The 25,674-nt window shown below is 44.3% G+C and overlaps 1 protein-coding gene across 5 annotated transcripts in view; it reads left to right on the top strand.

The window, feature by feature from the left end:
• MCRIP1 (MAPK regulated corepressor interacting protein 1) overlaps positions 1-25,674 on the top strand; it is a 78,683-nt gene that overhangs the window by 14,952 nt on the left and 38,057 nt on the right. For all 5 annotated transcript variants that reach the window (XM_069655288.1, XM_069655291.1, XM_069655290.1 and 2 more), the window contains exons 2-4: positions 11,118-11,212; positions 11,553-11,671; positions 12,817-12,918. In XM_069655288.1, the coding sequence (XP_069511389.1) occupies positions 11,205-11,212; positions 11,553-11,671; positions 12,817-12,918 (229 nt within the window). In that variant the 5' untranslated portion in view covers positions 11,118-11,204. The remainder of the gene's footprint in view (positions 1-11,117; positions 11,213-11,552; positions 11,672-12,816; positions 12,919-25,674) is intronic.

Raw genomic sequence — 25,674 nt, 5'->3', positions numbered from 1 at the left:
AGGTGCGTTATAAATGCCATATCATATCATACCTCAACACTGCTGCCATTAGTATACATTGACAATCTACGAAAAAAGAATTGGTCTAACTGGGCACACATAGAATCTTCAACACTAGCACTCTATCCCGAACTACCAACAGCACCCAGCCATGTCCCTGACCTTTGGGCTGTTAACTGGAGCCTAGCCAGCTCACCAAAGTCCTACCTTGGCAAAATGCACACAAGCATCTTTTTAATCTGAACTCTTAGAATCTTCTACAGACATACTACGGTCACCAAGGGCGTTTCAACCACAAAGCACATTGAGGCCATACAAATGGGGAAAGGGCGCTATATAAACGACAAATACAATACAGTTCGGTGCAGCAGCATTCTCCCCTTAATCTCCTGTCAAGTTGCATTGGATAGGAACTTTGGTCATTTGAATGTTATACATTTCAGTAAGTTACAAAAATATCATTTTCCCTCATTGAAAAGCCCTTTTGTTAAAGTAATGATGTTATTAGCTGGGATTGAAATGATGTTTTGAAGCTCAGAAGTCAAAAACAGATGCTGGATAGCGAACATCAACAAGTGACCAGAAGCTACCCTGGAAGAACGAGGAGCTATTGAGTAACAAACTCACACTCCACATAAATGCAAACTTGTTCTTAGTTATGTACGACCCAGTATGGTTTACGTGTCTTCCAGATGTGCCTTAGTGCTTCTTTATATACATCCCATAACAGACATACTATATATTTCACCACACCGTTAACGCATTCCTTAAAGCACACAAATTCAGAATAATTCTGATTAATTACAATGTTGCACAGTGTGCAAACTATCTACTATATGCACGATACGAAATACTATCATTGTGTGTATGGGTGTGATCTTTGTTTCCTTAGTGGGGGTCCCCATTACATGAACTCAATAACGGCCCCAGAACACTTCTAAAATAGACTGTAATAGGATTTCAGCACACAAGACCTGAAACCCCCCGAGTTTGCCTTTCAAATCACTGCCAGTTTTGCTGATTGATTCCTTATCAAAAGTTCATCACATGGTATTGCTGAGAATGAGTCAAAGGAGTGTCACAGTCCTGTCCTAAACAATCGTAAAGCCTCCCACCACCGCAGAGAATACATTAAGTAGTTTTAAGCCACTAAGTTAGCCAGATGTTTGTATGGCAACAGTAGGCCTGGGAATTCGAAGATAATGCCTGGTAGCTGTTTATATTAAGCAAGTCTGCCCCCAAGCAGGAGCTTATTGCCTCTGAGCAATTTCGATCTCTGTAGTGGTAGCTTTTTTTTTTATTAAAGAAGGGTGTGTCTGCAATTCCCTTTTGCCGAACATGCGTGCTAGTGTGTCCTTTTTTTCAATTTGTTCTTATTAAACTTATTTTCTCACTTTGTTTTCTCTTTTGCTTCCATAACAAGTTGGTGAACAGTCAAACATCTCCATTAACACACCCCTAATACAGTATTCTCGTAGTATGCAAGCAGATAACCTTTTAGAAAGCTAACATTTGAGACCACCCCCTATTGAGTCCATCACCAAGACCCAGTTTTCATCTTCGGTCGCCTATTTCCCGGTTCTTTCCCACAACCCCCAGATGCCTGTGTCCCTCGTATTTAGTCATATTTTCCTCCTTGTGATAACTCGTCTGTACTTTTTAACCTTCCTTGCCACGTTTGACCACCAGTTGAAGCCGTCACCCCTCCCCCTTTGCCAAACACAATACTTAAGATATCAAATAAAGTATAGAGACCCACAAATTCACAGCAGACCGTACCTATGCCAACTTTACAACCAGTAACCTACAGTTCCCATATTTCTCACAAGGAATTTCATCGTTACCTACGGTGCCCCCACATTTAGCATACAGATTCCATCATCTGAGCTCTCTGGTTGGGCATGGAGAGGAGTAATGGGGTTAATGGGGCTTTTGCTACTTTTGAACCACATAGCACATATTGCGGTGGATAGCATATATTGCTATCTGCCTAGCTAACAGATGCAGTCCTCTGCAATGGTACCCATCATACTATGGAGCAGATTGCCGTTCACTTGGGCCTCTTCAACATCAGCCCTGACTGAAGTTGTAATGGTGCGCTGGACAACCGGCATGCAAGGAGTTCCAAAACTATTCTTATTTTTTCTCAAGTGCGCTCTACTTGCAGCATGCAACAAAATGTTGAAGAGTGCCCTATGGTGAGCAGGCTCTATTTTGCTTTGGTTTCAACATGGAGTATGGTGACAGTTGGGTAATGACATTGAAGTTCAATACTAACTGCTGACTGAAATTCTTGATTGCTCTAAAACAGGCTGTTTTTACTGATGCATGAGCTCCTCTCACATTTGGCATCACGTGACCCTATTACTAGCTGATGCCCCGGTAGTTGGCTTTGGAGAAAGCCTGTCTCCTCTTTGCCATTCTATGTATGATATGATATTTTATTTGTATCGCGCTCGTACACAAGCGTTTCAGAGCGCGATGTGTATGTATGCATTTACTAGGTTTGAAATAAGCTTTGAGTAGGAACTAAATCTAGCTTCTAGGTGTCAGGCATCACCCGGCAGGGGAACCGGGAGCGAGTTCACAGCACACTGAAAATCTAACTCCTCCATGAAATGTCCAATTTTTTACTTTTTGCTCATTAATTTGATCCTTTATATTTAGATATGTCCTAATTCTTTTTTGTATTCATATTCTCAAATGCCTCAAGTTAATGTCGGATATGAATGTTTGTAAGGCACAAGCTGGTCGGAGGAAACGAGAGTAGCTGTTGGTAACTATTGGTTTAGAACTAACCAGGCTCTGCTAAGGTAGAAGCAGGAGCTAAATCGCTCCCAGCAATGTCGAACCCTGATTTGTACCCCTAACCTTGGGGCTTACAGAAGTTTAAATCTGCAGATTCACTACTAGGCGTAGCACCTCTGAACAGAGCACAGCATTCTTTGCGTGGGGACAATGGGTGTTGCACACATCTTGAATGGGTATTCCTCCTCTGTTTCAGGGAATGGGCATGGCCCAGAACTGGAACAGCAGAAATGCTTTGGCCTTCCTTGGGCTGATTTACGGAGCACTGCTCCATTTACCTTATTGTGTGGCCTCATTAAACTTTACACAGCCAGCATCAGGGCCATATTATTCACACCACTTCCCCGTAGTACACGATTTTAGCAGCTCCTATGCTTTTAGTTTGTTTTTAAAATTTATTTATTTATTTTTTACAAACTTTTTTCTTTTTATACAGGAGGAACAATGCTTTTGTGATCTCTTGATCACAAAATAACGTGCAATTGATAGGAAATCAGATTTGACGGGAAGCAGTGAGCTTCTTACAATGGGCTGAGTTTGAGGGACATTCTGACCAGGATGTCGAGGGGAGTAAACGGAACAGTCACCGGGGGCAATTCATAAGTGGACATAAATAGATTAAGGACAACCAACATTGGACACTTTTAAGTGCGGGTAGACCGTACGGCCAGCTGTGCTCGGGAAATGAACATGATGGGTGAAGTGCTAGAATAGAAGCATCGGAAGTGAGAGATAGAGGCAGGCTCGAGACAAGGGAAAAATGTAAGCTAGCAGGCAGATGAGAGGTCCATTAAGAGGGTAACTCTGAGGCCAGGACGTAGGCTTTTAGTTTGTTTTTGAACAAATCCGTGTGGACTGTTTCTCGGATGTCCGGGGGAAGAGAATTCCTTGCAAGTGAAGAGAGAAAGAGCAGAAGCAAGAGGAAGCACAGGGAGGGTGAGGAGACACAAAGGTAGTCGAGGCAGAGCAGAGATTAGTAGAAGAATTATGGATCGAGGAGAATGGATACAGTGGTGCCTTACCGTGGATACATTTGTGAACCAGGAAAAGACATTTAAATCTGGCCCTGTTTTGCATCATGAGTCATCCAGCCTGGTGACATGGAAGTGAAGTGTGGGAGTTCAAAGAGTCCTGGTAGCAAAGTAAATTATCTTGTCCAGATGACAGAAAGCATAGTTGGGGAGACCAAATAGGATATTGGCACAGTAGTCCAGTTTAGAGAAGACAAGAATGGTTAAGAGATGCTTAGCAGTTTTGAAAGGAATGAGGTGCCCGATCTTCCCAATATTGAGGAGGTTGAGGTGAGCTGCTGTTCCAGTTTTAGAGATGAAAGTAGTGAATATAGATGACACTGAGGTTTCTAGCTGAAGAAGAGTAGGGGAGAGTGCAGAGTGGAAACTGGATAGGCAGATGAAGAGATGAGAGCTTTAGACAGGGAAGAAGAGTACCTCTGTTTTGGTAGTTTAGCATCAGAGTGCAGAACCATCCAATATTTAATGGCAGAGAGACAGTTGGAAATTTTGATAGCGAGATCAGAGGAGAGTTCAGGAAAAGAGAAGTTTTGGGTGTTTGCTGAGGGTTGGTACGAGAATCCAAAGGGAGGAGATTAGTGCCCAATAGCAGAAGTGTAGAGTGTAAAGGGGAGCGGTCCCAAGACAGAGCCTTGTGGAACACCAAAGAGGAGTGAGTTCAGAGGTGTTGTTGCTCCAGGAGATAGAGAACTGACGCGGTACAAGGTAGGATTCAATCCAGACAAGGGGTTGTTTGCGAATCCTAAGAAGAAAGAGAGTATTAAGGAAATCGGAGTGATCGACTGTGTCAAAGACAGCAGGCAGATCAAGGAGAATTAGGAAAGAGGATAGTTTTCAGTGCTTAGCAGAGGCGATGGAAGTTGGACACATTAATGAGGGCAGTTTCTGTGGAGTGACCGGAGTGAAAACCTGCTTGTAGGGGGTCTCCAAGGTTGTGGATGTCTAAGAAATTGGTAATACGGTTGAACACAACCCTTTCAAGCACTTTAGAGTAGTGTGGAAGGAGAGACACAGGGCGAAAGGGAGCTGGTAGGTTCGGGTCAGCCCCTTGCTTTTTTAGGAGATGGATGACTCTGGCTGTTTTTGAAACGCAAGTGGAGTTGGAGGACATGTTGAAGAGTTCAGTGAGGTGAGAGGCCACTATAGGGGCAATAGGCTTGACTAGCTGAAGAGCAAGAGGGTCTGATGGGACACGAGGGGTTAGCCTTCATCAGTAGAGATCACTTTGTCAGTATTAAAGTAACTAAAGTGTGAGATGGAGGAAGAGGATGATGGTAGGGTAGCCGGAGTGTAAAATGTAGGAGGAGGGAGTGTGAGGAAGGTCATGGCTCTAATTTTGGTAATTCTTGCTAGGTCATTAGCTGTGAGAGTGGAGTTGATAGTCGTAGACGTAGGAGGAGTGAGTTTATAGTGCCCAGTAGCCAGTGGGGATGGTTGGAGTGAGAGTCGATGATGGTTGGGTAGAATTCCCTATTAACTCTATCAGGAGTGGACTTGAGAGAGTTCAGGGCAGAGAGGTATAGTTGCAGGTCCTCATGTGAGTTGGTATGCCTCCATTTGCGCAGCAGCTTACACATGTCTGTGCGGGGAGACTGTATGAATGGGGTGACCCATGGTTGAGGATTCTGAGGCTTGGGGGTGAAAGTAAGCAGTGGAAAGTGAGACGAGAATGAGTCATATAGTAGGGATTGCAAGGTGGCGAAGGCAGTGTTGTTGGAAGAGGATTCAGTGTTAAGGAGGAGAGTGAGAACTGTAGGTTGGAGAGAAGGGGGGGGTGGCAGAATGTTTAAATTGCCTTTCAGCAATAGGTGAAGCAAGTGGTGAGGAGATGGTGGAAACAATTGAGTGATCACATATGGATGGTGTGACAGTAGTATTAGTGGCTGAGTGAGAGGTGGAGATGAATAAGAGATCCAAAGTGTAACCCCCTGTGTGAGTAGGTAAGTTATGGATCGAGTGGTGAGTGTGGTCACTAAGAAAACACTGAAGTTCAGATTGCTGAGAAGTAGTTGGAGAGGGAAGGTTAAAGTAATCTATGAGAATGAGGTTATGTACCGAGGCATAGACCGGGTAGGGCCTGAGTGGGCAAGGCCCACACACAATATGTAAATGCCCTCTCTGCAGTGCTGTGTGGGCATTTACAGATGTTCATGTCACTGTGGTGTGCCCAACTACATTTGCTTCTGTCCTCACTTGTTAGGCAATCTAAGCTATGCCTCTGTGATGTACCATGCATATGCCTTTTGTCCACTGGGATTGTAAGTGCAACATGGCTGTTACAAATCAACAAATCATCCACCGGTTTTATTACATGTCTTAGATGATTTGAGGCAACGAGACGTTTAGTCAAGTAGCCAGGATGTCTCCCAGTGTGAACTAGTTCTTAAAATTGGTCCTGTTCTGCCGCCTGGGGAAACTGGTAGAGGGCTTTAAATGGACCCTTCTGTGGCCATTGGAGCATGCAGGAACACAGTAAAATGTGTCCATTCACTACGGCTAACCTTGTGGTATAAAATACATGCAGGGCCATCGCACCTGGGTAGGGCCTAAGCCTCAAACAGGCCCTCCGATTCGGCTCACAAATCATTTAGGCATGTGTTCTTCAAAGATCTAGTGATCTGGCTAGAGGAGTTGTTGGTGATGGCCATCTCTGCCAAATGATTCTGTAAACTGCGGGTGTTGCCAGCTTCTGAACTATACTGTCTTTTTCAAAGACGAGGTGGGACTGGGAACCTGTCCACCCTTTCTAACAGAAGCACGTTGTGAGGGTTGTATAAACCTGAAAAAGGTTTTTCAACCTTGATTCCCAGTGTATCCGACTCCCTGACAACCTTTTAACTCTCTGGATGTTTGTTGTATGCTTTAGACTTTGTCCCAGTGGGGAATGTTGTATGCTTTAGACTTTGTCCCAGTGGGGAATGGGGTAAAAATTGGCTGTCAAAATAAATTCTTTGCACTTTGATGCATAGTGCCATGAACTCTGCAAGTCCTATTCTTTACACACAAGTAGTAAGGGCTGTTTCCGTGTCTGAAACTCTTTCCAAGAATGCCAGCTGATACCATCAGTAAAGTGCATACCTGGCCCTGAACTTCCGTTTTTTGCAATTCATATTGCTTTGATGCTAGCTGAGGGGTTACGAATAATTAATGTAGGAAACTTCATCCCTAATCCTTCCATATGGCTTGCCTTTTTCTGACATTTCTAAAACATGGATATTCTTTTGGCTGACAGAAAAGTACCTGCGGGTGAAGCCGGCAGGCACATCTGGGTGGGACCAGGTTCCTGTTCATGTGCCCTACATTTGAGGGTTTGTGCTGTACTGAAGGCTCTGGTCAGGCATCCGACTAGTCAAGTTTGAAAAATGAGTAAGAGTGGTACTTTGGTGGAGTTTGGGGAAGACTTGCTGTGTGGAGGCGATTTTTCCTGGAATGGGAAGTGGTTGGAGGATGGAGATGAGTCGTCCAAAACCTTTCCATATTAGCTATAAACTTGTGGGTATTGGGAAACCCAAAAAGTATGTTCTTCCTCACTACAGATCAAGAAGCCAGCTGCTGGCCAAGACGAGGGACCCCTGAAATGCCACCACACATGCAGTTTCCTGGACAGTAATCAATTGGGAGAGTCGTGACCTTGCTTTACTTAAAATACTCAACAGAGCCGCCTATTTGCAGATCCAGGAATTTCTTGAATCCAATTAACTCCTTGGTCTCTGACAATCGGGCTTCAGACCCAGGCACGAAGCTGAAACTGCACTGATCGATTTAAAAACCCAAATTGAAGACCTTTAAGACAATGGCAAATTGGCACTCCTACTACTGCTTGATTTATCAGCAGCGTTTGACCTTGTCAATCACCAAATTCTCTGTCATCATCTTAACGAAGCCACATCCTGGATCAGATCCTTCCTGGCTAACAGATCCTTCCTGGCTAACAGATCCGCAAGGGTCTTCTCCCTGTCAGCGGCTGCTGATCCCTCGCCTGTACTTTGCGGGGTCCCTCAGGGATCTTGTGTTTCCCCCACACTCTACAATGTGTTTACAAATCCACTCTTCCATATTCTTGACCATCTGAGTCTCACCTATATCACGGGCAATCACACAGTGGACACCAAAGCGCTAAATGTCTATCAGGTCAACATGGGCTGTGCCTGAACGACGAGAAGACCAAGCTTCTCATCCTCTGCTCCCACTTCAGAGTCAATAGATTAAACCCTGCATGTAAATCCTTCATTGTTGATGGCCATACCATCAAGGTATCTAATGACACCAAAACCTTAGTGATTTATCTCGACTCAACCTTGTCTCTTACCCGACAAACCAACGCTGTTATCTCTGCGTCTGCCTACACTTGTAAACTTATCACAGCATGTCGACCGTTCCTTACCACCTCCAACTGCACCATCCTTGCTAGAACCATGGTTATGTCTAAACTGGATTACTCTAATGTCCTTTACTTAGGAACCAGTCAAAGGCAAGCTTCAGGTAACCCAGAACAATGCCATCAGGGCAGCTCTAAATATTCCGAGGAACCAGCATATCTCGGACAATCGACAGAGCCTCCACTGGCTCTCGGTCTCGCATAGAATTTCCCTCAAAACTCTCACACTCGCGCATACATGCTGAGCTAACCAGACCCCAGAATATCTGGCTACCCGTTTCTCCCCCGTCACTTCAACCCCTGTCACTTCCACCCGGCCACAACGATCAGCACCGGCCCATTGCCTATCCTTGCCTAGATAACAAGCTCAGGAAAGCCGGTGGATCCAGTTTCCCACTCCTTGCCACCAAATTGTGGAACTCACTGACTAACCAACTCTGATCTGAACCTTCTTTCCACTTGTTCAAGTCAAACTGTGGCTCCAGTCGCAAGACTCGTAAATTTCCTTTGTTGCTTCAATGCTTTTACAATCCTTTTTGCTCTGGGTCATTTAACTTGATGTTGGCCCACTGGCCTGTATGTTGTAATCTATAATGTAATTTCTTTGTAAATCTCTGTACTTCTACCCTCATGTAATCCCGATTATGTAACTTTGGTCTGGCCTGTAATATCATGTCTCTGTAACCACAAGAAATGCGCCCAGATGCCCTCGGGCCAGGTGCACTTTATAAATAAATAAAATACAAATACAAAATTGATGGAAAAGTCGTTGAATGACGACGCTGTTAGCATCAACCGCGTTGACGCCATCGACAACAGTCGTCGACACTGTTGGTGTCGATATCATTGACGCCGTTGGTTAAACTATCGACACTATTACCTTTATAAGCCTAAGGAAATTCAGAAATCTGACAAACATCTACTAAAGAAAGATTTCTTTAAGTCTTTATCTTCAATTTATGAGGATCACAAACCTTCAGATCACGATATTCAACCATTCGGATTGGAATTTGGCACACCTAACGTCCCAGAAAGCCTTGTTTCAAAAGAATCCAGGTTAAAGGATTTATATGAAAATTTGCAATCAGCTAGTGGGGTCGACATTTCACCTGAGATGGAATTTGGCAAGCCAGACCCAGCATGAGCAAGACAAGTTGATGTTCTGAATAAAGGTCCACAAAAGTGGCCCATGCTTCCTTTTCATGTTTCTTTCATGTATCCCTCCAGAAAAGGTTTTTGACAATGGAGTGAACAAAAACCTCACCAAGAAAGAAGAGGTAAGTCCTTTCGCTTCTACTACTCAGTTGGAAGGGCGAGAGGACTGCTAATGAACGGGGTCAGAGAAGATTCCCTCGTGGTGGGAGAGGCACACTGAGACAGAAGAGTCTGGTATAAATGAACAGCCTTTTTCTTCAGAAACCGGACAAACGCCTCGTTACTCTGCCAAAATCATATCGAGTGCTGCCCTGTTTTATAATGATACAAGGCGTACAGCTTTTAACTCAGTAATGATATTAATAAGGGCATCTGATGTTTCATTTATAGTGGCTTCTAGCAGTCGTGCCAATCTGCATACATCTCTGGAATTAGCAGACCGGCTATAATAAGGAACGATTGCTTTAAGCATATCAGCCATTACCTGTGGTCCAGTATCGTCCTGTACTACATAATGCTTTTGCCGTGGGGGGGAAGACCAATGGCTATCTTTTGCTGTCACAGCAGGCAGCACAAATCCCATATGACATCGGCCTGACCAGTTAGCAGGTAACCAAGAATACACATTAATAGCACAAATGTAATACACTGTCTCCCCTATAAAGAGAGGGTCTTGGAACACTGTAGCTGGCAGGTGCAATGTATAATTACAATTCAAGGTAAACCCCAAATCTCTTGTACCATCGCTGGAGATGCACACACTGCCTAAGACCGTATTATTTCTTATATGGAGAGTAGGTGCATGGGAAGGCAGTTGAGAGGCTTGATTGCTGTATGATGACACGTTCATAAGAAAAGACTGCTGTATGATGACATTCATAAGAAAAGACCATTGCTGCCATTCCCCTGGAAATAGGCCCCTTAATGGGAAAACTCCATTAGGCATAGTGACGCCCTCACAACCCTCCATTTTAAGAAGATTCTCATTAAGGTATTGATACAGGACTTCTGGCATGTAATGCTCGCTATCACCCAGTTTTGCATATACGCTAGAAAAAGGGGGTCCTCTCCTGGCCACAGCTATACACAGTGCATAACATGAGGTGGAGAAGGGTAGTGTGAGCTGCTGTAATGCTAGGCCTTCACCAGCATAGGCTGGGTAGTTTAGACAGATAAAACAATTACCTCTGTTGATGATTTCATGTCCGTTATGTAGCAGTGAAACAAAAGTATTTTTCTCCATACATTTCTCTGTGTGATATTTTGCACAGTGTATAAAGTAGGCACAACAATAGTGGTATTGGAGACAGCTGGATACACAATATATTGTACCAACCTTGATACACACAACCTTGTGACGCGCCTTGATGAATTAGGGCTCAACTCCACGAACTGAGTTTTACCGGGAGAAATGTGTGCACTTGTAGAAGTACTGGGATGCACTTGGGAGCAGTGCGACATGTTTGGGGCCCAGGGCACGTTGGAGAGTTTTCAGGGCATTTCTGTGAGAATTCGGAGGGTTCTTAGAGCGTTGTGACACACTTTGGCGAGAAGTTGGAAGGGGGGGGGGATCTGGAGAGTTTAACAATTTCAATAGAGTATTTGGAAATACGTTTCATGGGAATAGTTTTAGACCCACTTACCTAAGATCTCTGTGCAAAAGGCTGCCTCTCTACTTTCAGACTAGCACTTAATAATTTGTCCATTAATACAATTGTGTGTTTTTTTTTGTTCTATTCGTTTAGAGGACCTCTGCGTCCATGGGAGTGGCACAGCTGTCGTTAAACTAAGAAACATTGAAGTAACAGGCTGAGCGACGAGACTGTGTAGCAATGACCAGGTAATGTATTTATTAGTGACTTCCTTACCATTGGCATATGGGCTACCACCGTTTGTAAGTGAGAGCCCTCTGTGGCCTTCAGGCGTCCAGTGATGCTCTATTCTGGCCTGTGTACTTATTAAGCTGCTACTGCTGTCTTGCCATGAAACCACCCCTGCCCTCCTCTGCACATCGCTCGCACATAAGCGCCTTTGGTTTCACTTCATCCAGGCCCCCTTGCTCTGTGCTGCTCGCCGTGATCAGATTCCGATCTGGGCACCTCACTTTGACGTGATGCCGTTGTTCCCGCTCGCCATGTGCATCTCGCCACTGTTATGTTTAACGTGCTCCTCTCTTCTAGTTCCCCGGTGTCAAGGATTGTCTACAATGGAAAGAGGAACAGCAGTCCTCGGTCGCCAACTAACAGCAGTGAAATCTTTACGCCTGCACACGAGGAGAATGTACGCTTCATCTATGAAGGTTTGTGTGCAGATGGGTCTGTGAAAGTGTGCCGGGACCGTAAAAGTTACCCCAAAAAGTGGGGCCGCCAAGTAAGCTGCAGTGCAAGTAGCAGTGCCTGGAGGTCTGTAACGTCACTCACTTTTGAGATGTAGCTCATATTTGGTAGTCTACCCTTCTGGTCTCCATGTCCCTCTTTATGAGGCGAGGCAGGTGTTGCAAATGGGTCAGAGGGTACCCCAGCCTTTGGTGAATGCGCTGTGTGTATTTTGCCGTTCTGCTTTAGCGCCTGTGCGGAAACCTTAGACATTTCACCCATCCTACTCTCTGATGAGCAATAAAGGTTCATTAAGAGGGTCAGGCCATGTGCTGTGCCTCTACCTGCTAGCCATGCGGCACCCCTGCTATGCTTTTAGTGAGATTTTGTTTTCCAGTTCTTTTAATCCTAGCTGAAAACTACAACCACATAATTGTAGATATTTCCTCCCGGGAGATTTTGAAAACCTTTTATTTACTTGAATCCTCTCACAGTGGTGCCCTTCAGAAGTGTATTAATTTGCCCCAGAGTTATAAATGTGCAACTACCAAGGCATTCTGTTGTTGGCAACCTGGTGTTACTCCACAGCTTTATTGCTGCCTTGGATCTTGGTATCCTTGACAGCTCTGCGTGCCCACCCCTTTCTATGGGGGCAAAGTTGCAAACTACTAGCTAGCCATACAAAAGTAATTTGCCACTTCAATTCTATATATACTCCTAGCACACCATTTGTTATTCTCATGAGTCCAATATGACTAGCCAATGGCCAGTCGAGAGTGCACCTTCTGCAGCCTGATTTTTTTTTCCTTGCGATTTTAATTCTAGTGACCGCTTGTTACTCAGGTAAACGTGCAAATCTTCCTGTATATTGTGTGAATTGGATGAGTTTTTTGCTCATCTGTCCTGCTGTAGGTAAGCATGCAAACAAAATAGCTTAGCAAGTGAAGTGCTAAATGCTCCGATCCGTAATCTCTTTGATGTAAATTGAATACCGTTACATTGGGTAGTGGGGCACATGGTACAGGAACTTGTTGGAATTATACCTAGCTTTTAATGTTGCCATAACTGGTGTCCACGTGGAACATTGCATTTCTCATCCTTGGTTGATAATCCCTGCTTCTGTTTTCAGCCTGGCAGTGTGTGGAGCGGGACCTGAGGAGCCAGCTTTCAGGCAGTGACCGGGGCATGGTGGAGGAATACGTGGAGAAAAACCCAAGCCTCAGCCTGAAGTGTAAGTGGTAGTTCAGTAGCCACAGTATACTAAAGAGCTGGGAAAGCGCTGTTATTGCTTACTTGCTACAGACTGCAAATTACTAAGCTGTTCAGTGAATGTTTCCCAGTGTTGTGTAACCTCCAGTCTAGTGGAAAATGTCCAGTGTTGTGTAGTGTATTTGACCTAATCACCAGTAAAGATTGCAGTGTGGGTGCGAGGGGGGAATAGAACCCGGTGGTAGAAGGGCGTGTTTGGTGGAAACCAAGTCTTGTAATAATTGGGATGAAGCAGATGCGATGTGGGGATGGAATTGGTGGAAATCGGAACTATGAAGAGATCTGGATATTGAAGCCTGGGAGGTAGGTTTATCAGCCTTGCCCACTTTTCATTAGGTGTAGGCAGTAATTTCTCTTAAATGTTTCTCCCGTTTACCCCTGTAGTGTTGTTATACCTTGGGTGGGTAATGATAAATAAGTAAATTCAATAATTTGAAAGAGGAGAGACTTGGCACCCAACCTTTGTTCGTTCCTTCCTCAACCATTTCTATGATTCTACCTTATAGCTCCACTCATACTTGTTACCTTTTGGGCACTCTCTAGCCAACCAGAGGGCCCTCTTGCTTCGCCCGCACCTATATATATATATATATATATATATATATATATATATATATATATATATATATATATATATATATATATATATACACACACACATATTGTGGGTGGTTAATGCCGCTGAAAAGGACTTATCAACCATGTTTGTGAGGGAAAAAAGTCAAACGATTCCACAGGGAGAAGAACCTTTCCCCCATGAATAGTCTATTCTCCAGCCGTAGTTCTTGCTTTGTGCTCCCTGGTTGGAGAAATCCCCCTCTGAGTTAATTAAAACTTAAACTATTTAGAGTATTGTTGATTTGTGTGACGATCTCCCTTTGCATAAATGGAAAGGATTGAGCGAGCTAATTGGTTTTATTTTTATTGATGAAAAGACATAATACAATTTACAAAGCACAATAATTTACAAAGCACAATAATTTGCAAAAGGAGTAGAAAAGGTGATACGTTTTACCTTCCCTAGATTGATTAGCACTTGATTGATTAGCACTATCTCCGCATCCTCAGACAGAAGTGTGACATACCATGCGTCCCCAACAATTAAAAAGTCAAGCAACAATAAGCAGTTGATTGCATTAGATGAAAACCCATGCAAACATATTGTTCGATAAATAAAAAATAGAAACCATAAGCGGAAAATAGTAAAATTGCCTTTTTGTATTAGTGTTTTTTTCCCCACTGGCACCACCATGGGGCTCTCGAATGCCCAATTTCTCTCCATAGAAACGTGTTCATAACTGACCATTTCAACTACCATCACTGTTCTATCCTTGTTACGGCCTTCAGAGAAACTCTGATTGCTCAGAACAACACAGCCACCCATGCAATTCTGTACACTGAATCTGCTACCTTCTTCCATTCTTCTCGTATTGTAAGAAAAGTGGTGGGGTAAGCCTTCTGAATAGAAAGGCCACCTCTTCTATCGCACCCATGACTCCCACCTTCTTTGCCCTTTTATTGTCCTACTCCATTACCTTCAGTTGTAATCCCTACCTTCTGAGTTCCTGATAGCCCCGGCAGGGGCTATGAGAGTTTTAGGGGGTGGGCTTCAATATTGCAATCTTATCCAATTCTCTGTCTTCAGTCTTGCTCTTCCCTTTCCAACCACTCAGGGTATCCTCCATAACAACACAACATGCACCCTTGGTAACTCTCTTAACCACGTCTCCATCTTTTTCTCCCGCAGCCTTTCTCCCTTCTTTATTGATCCTTCTGCCTCTGACCATTCCCTTAGCCAATCCGCCATCTCGCCCCCTCCACTTGTCTTTCTCCATTAACAAGGAAATTCAAACATGACCCTCTTGCTTACTATCCTTGCAGAACTTGTGTCTTACATCCTCGCTCTCGCTCCACCCAGCAGTAACTTCTCATTTAGTACACCACTTGTTGTTTCTTCTGTTGACTCTTTCCTTCCCAACTTGCGAAGGTGGGCGACCCGCTGACTAAGAGCACTTGAATCGCCATAAAATTACATTTCTGTATCCATCTCGCGCTTTGCCCATTCCACATCCTCGAATTAGCTGCCAGTGCTCATGCAGCATTACCCTGCAGTGGGTGAGCAGTACGAATCTTGTTCTCCTTGTTCCTCTGGACTTAACTAAATCTGTTGACTGCAACATCCTTGTCTCTTTAATTCCCATCCTTGGAAGCGGCCCTCAACCATTTAAGCAGTTGGCTTTCCCTGTCCCAATCCCTGCTCTTCAAATCCCTCTCTGCTGGCAATTTACCATTTCCTCATCTTCTAAGATTGTAAAAATCCTGGGTACCCTCCTATCTCTTTTGTCCTCCTTTTCTCCCCGTGTTGATTTTCTCCCACTATCCCAGTAGAACTGTCTCGGGTCTGTGAATACATCTGGTGCTTCAGTTGACACATGTGTGCAAGGACAAATAAGGCTTTGGCGCCACCCGGAGGATCTATGAGTGCTTCCGGATTTATCTTTTGACGAATGCAACTTTGCCAAATTTTATTTCCCAGTTGCACCACTTTTTATTGGTTCCTCAAAAAGGGTAGGAGACCCCCATGCCGCCTCCTTACAGGTCGAACCGCAACCCCCTCTATATACCATACCCATGCTTACCATTTATATTTTTGGGTTACAAAAACAAGTGGTAAAATCTGCAAAATTGCATTTGGCAAAGCGTGAAATACCCTCTGGCATGCTATTTCCTTCCTGCTCTCCAGCCTCTTGTTTGTCTCTGGGATCTTCTCAGCTTACTTCAACGAGGGTACCATCCTACCTATCATGAATACACATCTGACCATAAATCCGTAGTAAACTGTAAGACTGTTTCTAATGGATTGTGTCCTCACGCAGATTCATCATCTTTGATATATCGATATCCTGCTTGCGGTCATTGAAAATGTATCGACAGCAGAGCACGCTGTGCGGCATTGATGTCCGTCAACGGTATCCATTACCACCTTCGAACGTGATGTCGATGAAGGAATTAATAGCATGCATTGCGCCTGTTGCCTCAGTTCTGTTTTTATCTGCATGCACAGCATGCTCGGAACAGTTCGATTCGCCTCAGCGGTTCTTTCTAGGTAGTTCTTTAAATTCTTCTGAGTATGACTATTCCGGAGACCGATTTTAAGAGGTGTGTGGACTGACTCGAGGAGGTCGATCACAGATCTGCACAGGATATGCCTCTACTGCCTCCTTTAGGAGCACAAAGTCATTGAGTGCGGATCCTGCCAGTCTGTCACTGACAAGGCCCTGTGCGGTCGGTTTCAAAATCTCTTTCGAAGAGGAAATCTTCTGAAGACAGAAGTTCGGCAGGGGATAAATCACCATAGAGGCCTAAGAAACGTTCCAAACACACTAAGCAGTCGTGGTCTTGAAGCGATTTGCATCATTCTTCGTCCTCTTGATGAAAAAGATTGAAGAAGAGACACCATTGTTCTTCATCTTCCGACTCCTCGCCCGACACGGCTCCGGTGTGTTTTCCCCTATAAGGCTGCCTCATCAGCCGATTGGGAAAAGGTTCAGTCTATGAGATGCCTACTCGAGTAGCGTCAACCGTGTCGACCACAGGGGCAGCATACAAACTAAAGGCTTCAGTCACTTCATTATTGAAGGACTGCATGTCAAAGTCATCGTCTTTGAAGCCATCAACGTCTAGCTTGGATACAACTTCGAGTTGTAAGCCACAATCGAAGAAAAACTTTTTCAAGTCTTTTGGAACCATCGTTCGAGGAACATAACGTTGTACCTTTTGGGTACGAATGTTTTGGCACACCTAATGTCCCTGAAGAGTTGATTGCAGATCAATCTCGTTTGGCGGACTTGGCTTGGAGAAGCCAGTGGCTTCGACACTTCTCCTGAAGTGGAATTTGCCACGCCTAATATAACTGCTCATCTAAGTGCAGAATACAGGACAGTTATCAACAGGGTCACTGAATATTTGAGCTAGAGGCTTCCTGCAAAGAACATAGTTCAAGATGACCTCACTGACATCCTTGATATAGGCACTCCAAAGGAGCCAGTGCTGCCTTTTCATTCAGCTCTCAAGAACACCATCTTGGAAAATAGGCAAAAGCCTGACACCACTCCTGCTGTGAATAAGGACTTGGTGAGGAAATATAGACCTTCCATCTATTGGCCCTGACATTCTATCCAGTAGGTTTGGTGGCACAAGCTGCTACCTCCACTTCTAAGCAGCTGCTTACCCATCCATCCCCCCTCGTAGTAATAAAAAAATATATGTTCGCAAAAAGGGCGTTCTATGCTGGCCCCTTGAGGCGCCTTTGCAAAATATACATTCATTCTGTGGAATGTAATTTCTCAGGCAGCAGATAGCCCTAAAGGAGAGACGAGGGTTGATTTCAACAACTTGATTAGTGATGGCACAGAGGCAGCATGCCAGTCCCTTCATTCAGGTCTTGATGCATCGGACTGTGTTGTTCGTTGTATGGGCTCAAGTGCAGTCATCAGGAGGGTTGCATGGCTGTGCAAACCTGGATTTGCTCCTGGTGTCCAGTCGAGACTTTTAAACATATGACGGGTCCAACCATTTTGGATCAAAGGCTGATAACAGTTTACAGAAGCTTCAGACATCTAAAGCGGCTGTAAAATCTTTGAGAGCAGCCATTCGTCAGCCACAACAGCAGAATCTGCCTTCGCAGGCTTGGAGAGGCCGTTCTTTTCGCTTCTACTCTACTTTTGGACCAAGAGGGTAGAGGTCCGGGTACCCAAAGAGGGGTCGTGGACGAAACACTGCTCAGGCATCCACCTCCTCACTGCCACATCCACAACTTCAAAACCTCTCTGAGCGCTTTGAGCACAGGACTCCGATGGGTGGCCGGCTGACCCTGCATCTGAAAGAATGGTGTTACATACTTCAGATGCTTGGCCACTTCAAATAGTGAGCCAAAGGTACTGTCTTCCATTTCTGAAAAGGCCCCCAGATTGTCCCCCGAGCAAACAATCTCTTTGCAAACCAGACCCGCTCCTTCTGCAGGAAATTCTTTCTGTGCTCCAGAAAGGTGCAGTGGAAAAGGTTACCTGTAGCGGACCAATACCAAATTTGTTACTCCGCCTATTTTCTGGTTCCCAAGAAGGATTGAGGACTGCGACCCATCTTGCACTTGTGACGCTTGAACAAGTTCCTCAGGAAGGACAGATTTGCGATGGTCACTGTTTCAGATTCTCTAGGCCCTTCAGATCTGGGATTGAATGGCGTCACTCGATCTTCAGGATGCTTACTTTCATGTGCCTACACACCCAAGCACAGGAAGTACCTGAGGTTTGCCATTGGCATTTCTTGTTAGGGGGATTCATCATTTCATGTTTCATCCCCTTCCTAATGAGACCCCCAGCACATGTTGCTGGACATCTGGACCTTTTTCTTTAATCCTGAATGAGTTGAGCCTTTTTCCACTCATTTATTCTGATGGGCTTTGTCTTTTCAAACTCTTTCCTTTTGTATTTTACTGGTCCTGTGAAGTCTACTTTCCTCCATATCTCTTTAAGGAACATGTATCTTTATTATTGCAGCACAAATCTCCTTATGGGCAGTGTTGCTGGGGACCCTTTTGGTCTTCCTTTCAGATTCCTTTCTTTATCCTAGAGCAACTACAACTCTTGAGGATAGAGAGACACTTAGTATCTCTCCTAAAATTTTATAGTCTGAGAGAAAGGCACACATCTTATGCAGAGTACCAAAGGGATACTTGGTATCCCCCGCGCCTCTGCTCCTGCGACTTTTATGTCACATAGACAATCTCCTAGTTATGGTTGGCGGCAGTGGACGTGTTCTACCAACTATTGTGCAAATATTCTACTTCAGGCTATGTCCATCGCCTTGGTTTTGCACAATAGGGTCACCCAAGTATTAACTTGGTGGCTTCTTTCCCTTGTCACCATTACTAGCATGGTTGTTCTTTGTCAACCCTTATTCTATCATGCCATAGCATCCACATTTTTTAACAGAACTTCGACCCTAATAACCAACTGTTTGTCACAATGGATATTAAATCCTTACAAACGAGCATTCTACTTAACCAAGCCATTGAATGCATATCATTTACAGACAAGTGTCCCTCACAACATCACAGTAGAACTCATGACTCTAGCTCTATGTAAAAGCTTTTTTTTTGTCTTTAACTAACAGTTTTGATTCCAGACAAAAGGGACTATGTTGGGGGCTGCATTTGCCCCAAGTCTGGCTATTTTGTTTATGGCCAGTTATGAATCGGAACACGTCCTATCTGACAGGTTCCCCTTAAGGGAACAGATGAAGAGTTGGAAAAGATACTGGAAAAGATACATAGATGAGGTGGTATTCATATGGGACGACTCAGAGCAAAGACTAAAATCCTTCCTCACCTGGCTGAATGAATGTGACCACAACATTCAATTTACAATGGAATATAGCAATTTGGAAATTTACTTCCCAGACCTGTTGATCAAACATCACGATGCGAAATTGGATTTACAATACGGCCAATACTGCACATCCCTAGAGGAGTGTCATAAACACGCGGAACAGCTAGATGTAAGGCTGAAAGCATGCAGATATCCAAGTAAATGGTTGTCCCAGACTAAAAAACGGGCAAGGTTTACAGAGAGGCCCTTCTGACTCCCAAAAAACAGACGGATTGCACACACGTTTCATGTAAAAAAAACATATCCGTAAATACTGCCCACTGGTATGGCTCAACCTTTTAGAAGAACCACCACCACCACGATTTGCCCTCAAAAGGCCCAAGAACGTTTGTGACCAGCTCGTACACTCCCAGTTAATTAAAGAAGCATCTTGCACTGGATGATGGAACCTCTGAGTTGTTACTGGCCACTTTCCATGTGGCAAATGTGTTGCTTGCAAATTTACATATTTAACAGTGTGTTGAATAAGCCTTCTTTATAAGGGAGCAATCGTATAACACAAAATATACTTCAATAAATACACACTCTGTTTCACTAAATCACTTGATGCCCATTGGGGATGGCATGCAGATACTTCCTACAACCTCAGGTGACTTAAATAACTAGGACACTGTGGGCATTGATTCATTACTGGCACACTTAGCGCAATCCAGAGTGTGAGATCAACAAGGAAAAGTTTCAGAGGGAGAAAACCTTGCTCTCTCTGGTGATTGGCCGGCTGACTGTCCGGCAAGGACAGCCACCCTGCTGGGTGACTGACAGCTAGGCTGGAATGAATGGGAGAGAACCAAATAAAAGGCAAGGCTTTTGGCTTGGAAGGCAGAGTCGACCACTGGACGAAGGAACCGAAGAAGAACTTGAAGAGGACACCTGCTGCAACTCCTAGATTGTTGGTTTGCCCGGTGAAGCCCTGCTGCAGTGCCAAAATGCCAAGTTTGCATCGACGGAGAAGCCCCTGGAAGGACGACTTCTCCCTTTTGAGTTGGTGGGACCAATCAACTCCAGTAAGCCACCTGGACATCCATCTTGGAGCTGGTTGAATTTCCGCAGAGTTGCTGCTTTTAAGCTGGCCTAGAGCTCCAGGAAGATCCGCAGGACTCCCAGGAAGCAGGACTGACCACGTCTGAGCCCCCTCAACAGAGTGCGGGACCCCAGAAGCAGGGAAAGTCCATCTTGACAGCCAGGAACCGCAGTGTTGCTATTCGCGGTAGACGCCAGGAGCTGAAACACTGAACGGCCACTGAAAGTGAAGTTTGTCGGTTGTGAGTTTTGACCGTCCCAGTGCAGTGCAGGAGTCCTCCGACGTCCTCCCACTTGTACCCATGACTGGGGTCCAGGAACAGTGAGATCTGCAGAGCTGCATAGGAACAAGTCACCTGCTGCACCTTTTCTTCCTTTTGTAAAGGTACTGTACAAAGTATAAGAGAACTTACCTCTTGCTGTAGAGTTGCTTGCATCTTCTACTACTCCCAAGTCTAATCGGCTTGTGGCCCTACATTGGATTCTTCCTTTCTTCAGACTTCTAAGACATTGTGCAAAGACTTTTCCATTTACCTACCAGAAGTGCTTCATCCTATGTAAGACTTTTTGCCCATTGACTTTGGCCTTGTCTATTGTATTGAATGACTCTTCTTCGGGGGGGGGAATCCAGAAGTATTTGCCTGCTTAAGAATATTTGTGGTCTGTTTGTTCTAAATCTTTTCCTTTGACTTATTAATATATGATCCTAAATGCAACAGTGATATTAATGTCCCAAGCACCCGAGCAGTTGAAGTCACCTGAGGGTGTAGGTAGTGTCTGTGGGCCATCCCAAAAAGGCATCTACTGATTTAGAGATATTGAGAGTGTGTATTTCATGAAGTGTATTTGAGTGTTACTATTATACTGCCCCCTTCTGAAGAAGGCTTATTCTGACTGATAAATTAATAATTGTTTGTTCAAGAGACCTTGAGTGTAAGTTTATTTGAATACTTGTAACTGTAAATCTCTGTGTAACTCAACTACAGCTCACATTGACCCCTTTTGAGATAAGCTTGGCTGCTGAACACGCTACCAAAACTGTGTAGTACAGGTTTATACCAAAGGTTGGGTGTCCTTTACCTGTAGTCAGTTGTTTGTAGTGTTCCCAGAGAGTACTGCATAGACACCTTGTCTAACACTGGGTCTAGAAAGTTACAAAATGTAAGTAAAGTAAATTGACCTTCACCGCTCTTGGAAACAGTAGTTTCATCAAGAGAAGGTATTTAAACCTTTGGGAAATCTAAGAGACTTCCCTGTGTCACTGCACTGACTGTGATGTGTGTCACAATGTAAAGATGATGCCTATGGAGTTTCAGACTCCACAACCAAAAGAAACAGAATCCAAATGACAGAAAAATACATGAGTGGGAAAAAGGTCTCGCTCTCTCCAGGTTAGAAATCAAAGTCCAGCAAAAAGAGCTGGAGGTCTCTAAGATGGAAGGGAATTAGCACATTCTGAGAATTCTCCCGGACAGTCATTAAGCAATATTAGCATAGGAAGACTATTAATTTCTCCACCACCACAACTTAAAATAAGATGCATCTCTAGCAGGGTGGAGAGTGTGGGGGGAGCACAGTGTTTGCACCTCACGGCAAAGGCGAAGCGGTCAACCAGACAGAAGACATACCACATCTGACAATGGAGATGGTTCTGCTTTTCTTCCAAATATTCTAGAAGGAAAGGGCATCTGCATACAGACATCGCAACTGCAATGTTCTATATCAACAAACAGGGCGGAACACATTCAAAACACCTGTCCACTCTGACACAAAACTTTTGGCACTGGTGCATACAGAGGAACATATCCGTACAAGCATAGCATGTCCCAGGGGTTCACAACTGGGTGGTAGACATGCTCAGCAGTGTCCTAATACCGGAACACAAGTGGGAACCCAGCACCAATACACTTGCTGTGACATGGGGTCATCCAACAGTAGACCGATTTGTAACACAGGAAAAGAAAACATGCAAAACTACGCGTCAAGGCTCCCACATCTGGGCTCCATAGGCAATGCACTATGGATGATCTGGTCGGGGATATTTGCATACGATGCCCCCCGCCCCCCACACCCCCCAACTCCACTTACCCACTAGATAATTCACAATTTGTACCAAGAGAACTTAAGAATGATACTCATTGTTCCAATGTGGGCAAGGCATCCAAGGTACTCTCACCTAATACACATTTCTCTGTGCTTACCTATCCAGCTTCTCACAATCCAAGACCTATTAAGACGAACAAACCTGGCTAATGAGGTCACAGAGTTCGGTCATCTACACCTACCCACAAGATGTATGGATATCATTATAGAAGCAAGAAACCTAATACCAGAACTTTCCACTTCAACAAATGGAAAAGATTTGTATTCTGGTGCGAAAGAAATGAGACCAATCCCATAGATGGTTCTGCTTCATATGTGGTACTATATCTCACGTAGTTACTAGACTCGGGCCTCCTGTATAATTCACTTAGCCTTAGTTGCACACACCACATCCCAATACAAAACATTAGTAGTTAAAGCCTTTTATGGAGGGCGTCAAATGCATAACCCACAATTGTCTCACTTCAATTGAGATCTAAACACAGTTCTCTCCCAGCTTATGGGATCACTCTTTGAACCCATGGACAAAGCCCCACTTACAGAATTGACATACACGGTAGCTTTCCTTATTGCTATTACATCTATCAGAAGGTTAAGTGAGTTACAAGCCCCATTGGTTTCTGAAGCATTTGACACCATACATAAAAACGTGGTGTTGAACTCCCCCCCCCCCCCCCCCCTAGATTTTCTCCAAAAATGCATATGTACCCGAGTTGCCAGTGTTCTTCCAAAACCCGCAGAGTAAGGAAGAGCACTACATACTCTGGATTTGTGTAGGTAGGTAATGTACTACCTTGACAAAACTAAGGACATATGAAAAAAATGTTTTTGGGTTCATGGCGACATGGAGAGAAGGGGATGCAGTCACCAAGACAACTTTTGCTAGGTGGATTGTTAGATGCATAAACATGTACTGTTCCGTAGCTTACAAAGCATTACCATGTACACCAAATGCTCATTCCACAATAAGTACAGGAGCAACCCTTGCTTTCTCGCATATGTCCCACTAGAAGCCATTTTTTAAAGCAGCCACTGGGAGTTCAGTAGATACCATCCCACAACATATTTTGTGGACATGCATTCAAAGTCAAGCCCACAGGTGGGTCAGGCAATATTAAGACACCTTTCATCAATTCATCTCTTCCGCCTACACGTTATACTGCCTGCTAATTATGCAAAGCATGTGAATCTAAGCAGATTCACAAGCTCCAGAAGACCAACCAGTAATAGTCTTTCTGTAGCTTGCATTTGATTAGAATCACATGTGCCCACTCATCTCCACGTAGACGCGTAAAGGGTCATGGGCAAAAGTAGTGTAGGGATAGTTTTACAGATTATCTGTCTGTCTGTCTATACAATTCTTTTATAGCGCCACTTGCCCAAAAGCCTCGGGGCGCTCACAAAGACATAACATAAAACAAAAGAACAGGTGCAGAATGAGTGTCATATAGTTTAACCTATTTCTCGATTGAAAAGGAATCTCCTTAAAAGTTTCTAAAATTGAACAGTTGAAACACAACCTCTGAGATCTGAGGGAAGAGAGTTTCAAAGAGTAGGGGCCCAGGCATCAAAGCTAGAGCCACCGATCCTCTTAAGGAGATCTCGCGGTTGATGGTGTGAGACATTTTTGTTCGAGTGCAGAGTCTGTCTGAAAGGAATCTTCTTCATCCGTGAGGAAAGCTATGTGGAGGCTTCGCATACCAGGCATTTGAACACCATAACCAAGCCTTTGAACTTAAATCTTTGACTAACCGAGAGCCAATGCAGTTTCCTGCGAGCCTCGGACATGTTTAGTTTATTATTTGATAATGTGCTCCAAACCCAGGGGTAGCCGGGCGCAGCAGTTACAAGAATACTTAAGCTTAGGTTACATACATAGGATTCATACAGAAGATACATTACAAGTGTTATTAATGTTTTTTAACATACAAATATAAAGGGATACAGGATGTGGGTACCTCACATCACAAAGGGCAATGAGGTAGTCTACAGTCTGGTTTCAGAAGTATTGTGGTAATTATTTACAGTGGTTGATCCGGGCCTAGAGCGGGGGATCAGTTTGTTGGTCGTCATTAGTCCAGAGCCAACTTTTCACATTACATCTAAATCTAGAGTAGGGTAGATTAGCTCTCAATGCAGTAGGGAGTGCATTCCAGGCACGGGCAGCTTTAACAGGGAAGCTAGCTCCACCCGCTTTTGTTAGTCTGAATCTAGGCGTTTCAAGTAAGAAGTGGTTAGAAGCTCTAGTGTGGTAGGTAGAGAATTTTCTGGCCAAGATGTATGGGGGCGCGGTGTTGTTTAGTCCTTTGTGGGTGAGAGATGGCGTCTTGAGGGGAACTCTTGAGGAGGTCTTTTCTAATGTTGGATATGTGTGCTCTGCGGGGTATGTCCAGGGCTGCTCTAAAAGCATTATTCTGCAGTATTTGCATTTTGTTTATGATAGTTTTACTGGCGCCCGTTTATAGGGCGTTACAGTAGTCTAACTTAGACATTACTAGGGCATTGGCTAGTGTGATACAATTGGTTTTGGAAAGGTAAGGTCTGCAAGCCCTGATTAATTTGCAGGTGTAAGCAGTGGAGGAAGCGAGGGAATTAACTTGTTTTTTTGAGAGATAATGTAGAAACCTTACCTCAGTTGCCACGTTAATTATATTGCCATCTATGTTGAAGGCGAGATAATTGGGGCTAAGTTTTTTGAGGTTAGAGTCGGAACCCAGGATCAGTATCTCTGTTTTGTCGTCATTCAGGCAAAGGCCGTGGGAGGCCATCCATGCCTGAATGAGGTGGTAAATCTTGTTTACTAGAGCTGTGTCTTCGACAAAGTTGCCAGTTGAGGTATAAGGATCTGCGTATCGTCCGCATAATTGGTGTAGGTTATCCCCAGTCTGTCAAGTTTGTCGAAGAGTGGCTTAGTGAAGATATTGTACATTGTGGGGGAGACACATGAACCTTGTGGGACGCCACAGGTGATATGTATTGGGTCCGCAGAAGCTAAAGGGGAGAACAATCTCATCGTACAGTTGGCTAAGAAGGATTGTACCCAGGCTATAGCTTCACTTGAGAAATAGGCGGCAGACGCTGGGTGGTTGCATAACGCTGCATGGTCCACCAAGTCAAAGGCCTCCGATAAGTCAAGGAGGGGGAGC

The sequence above is a fragment of the Ambystoma mexicanum genome, chromosome 3q (genome assembly GCF_040938575.1).
Source record: "Ambystoma mexicanum isolate Mex_15411 chromosome 3q, UKY_AmexF1_1, whole genome shotgun sequence".
NCBI lineage: Eukaryota > Metazoa > Chordata > Amphibia > Caudata > Ambystomatidae > Ambystoma > Ambystoma mexicanum.
Note: the sequence above shows the minus strand (reverse complement) of the source record. Positions and strands in the feature narration are given on the sequence as shown.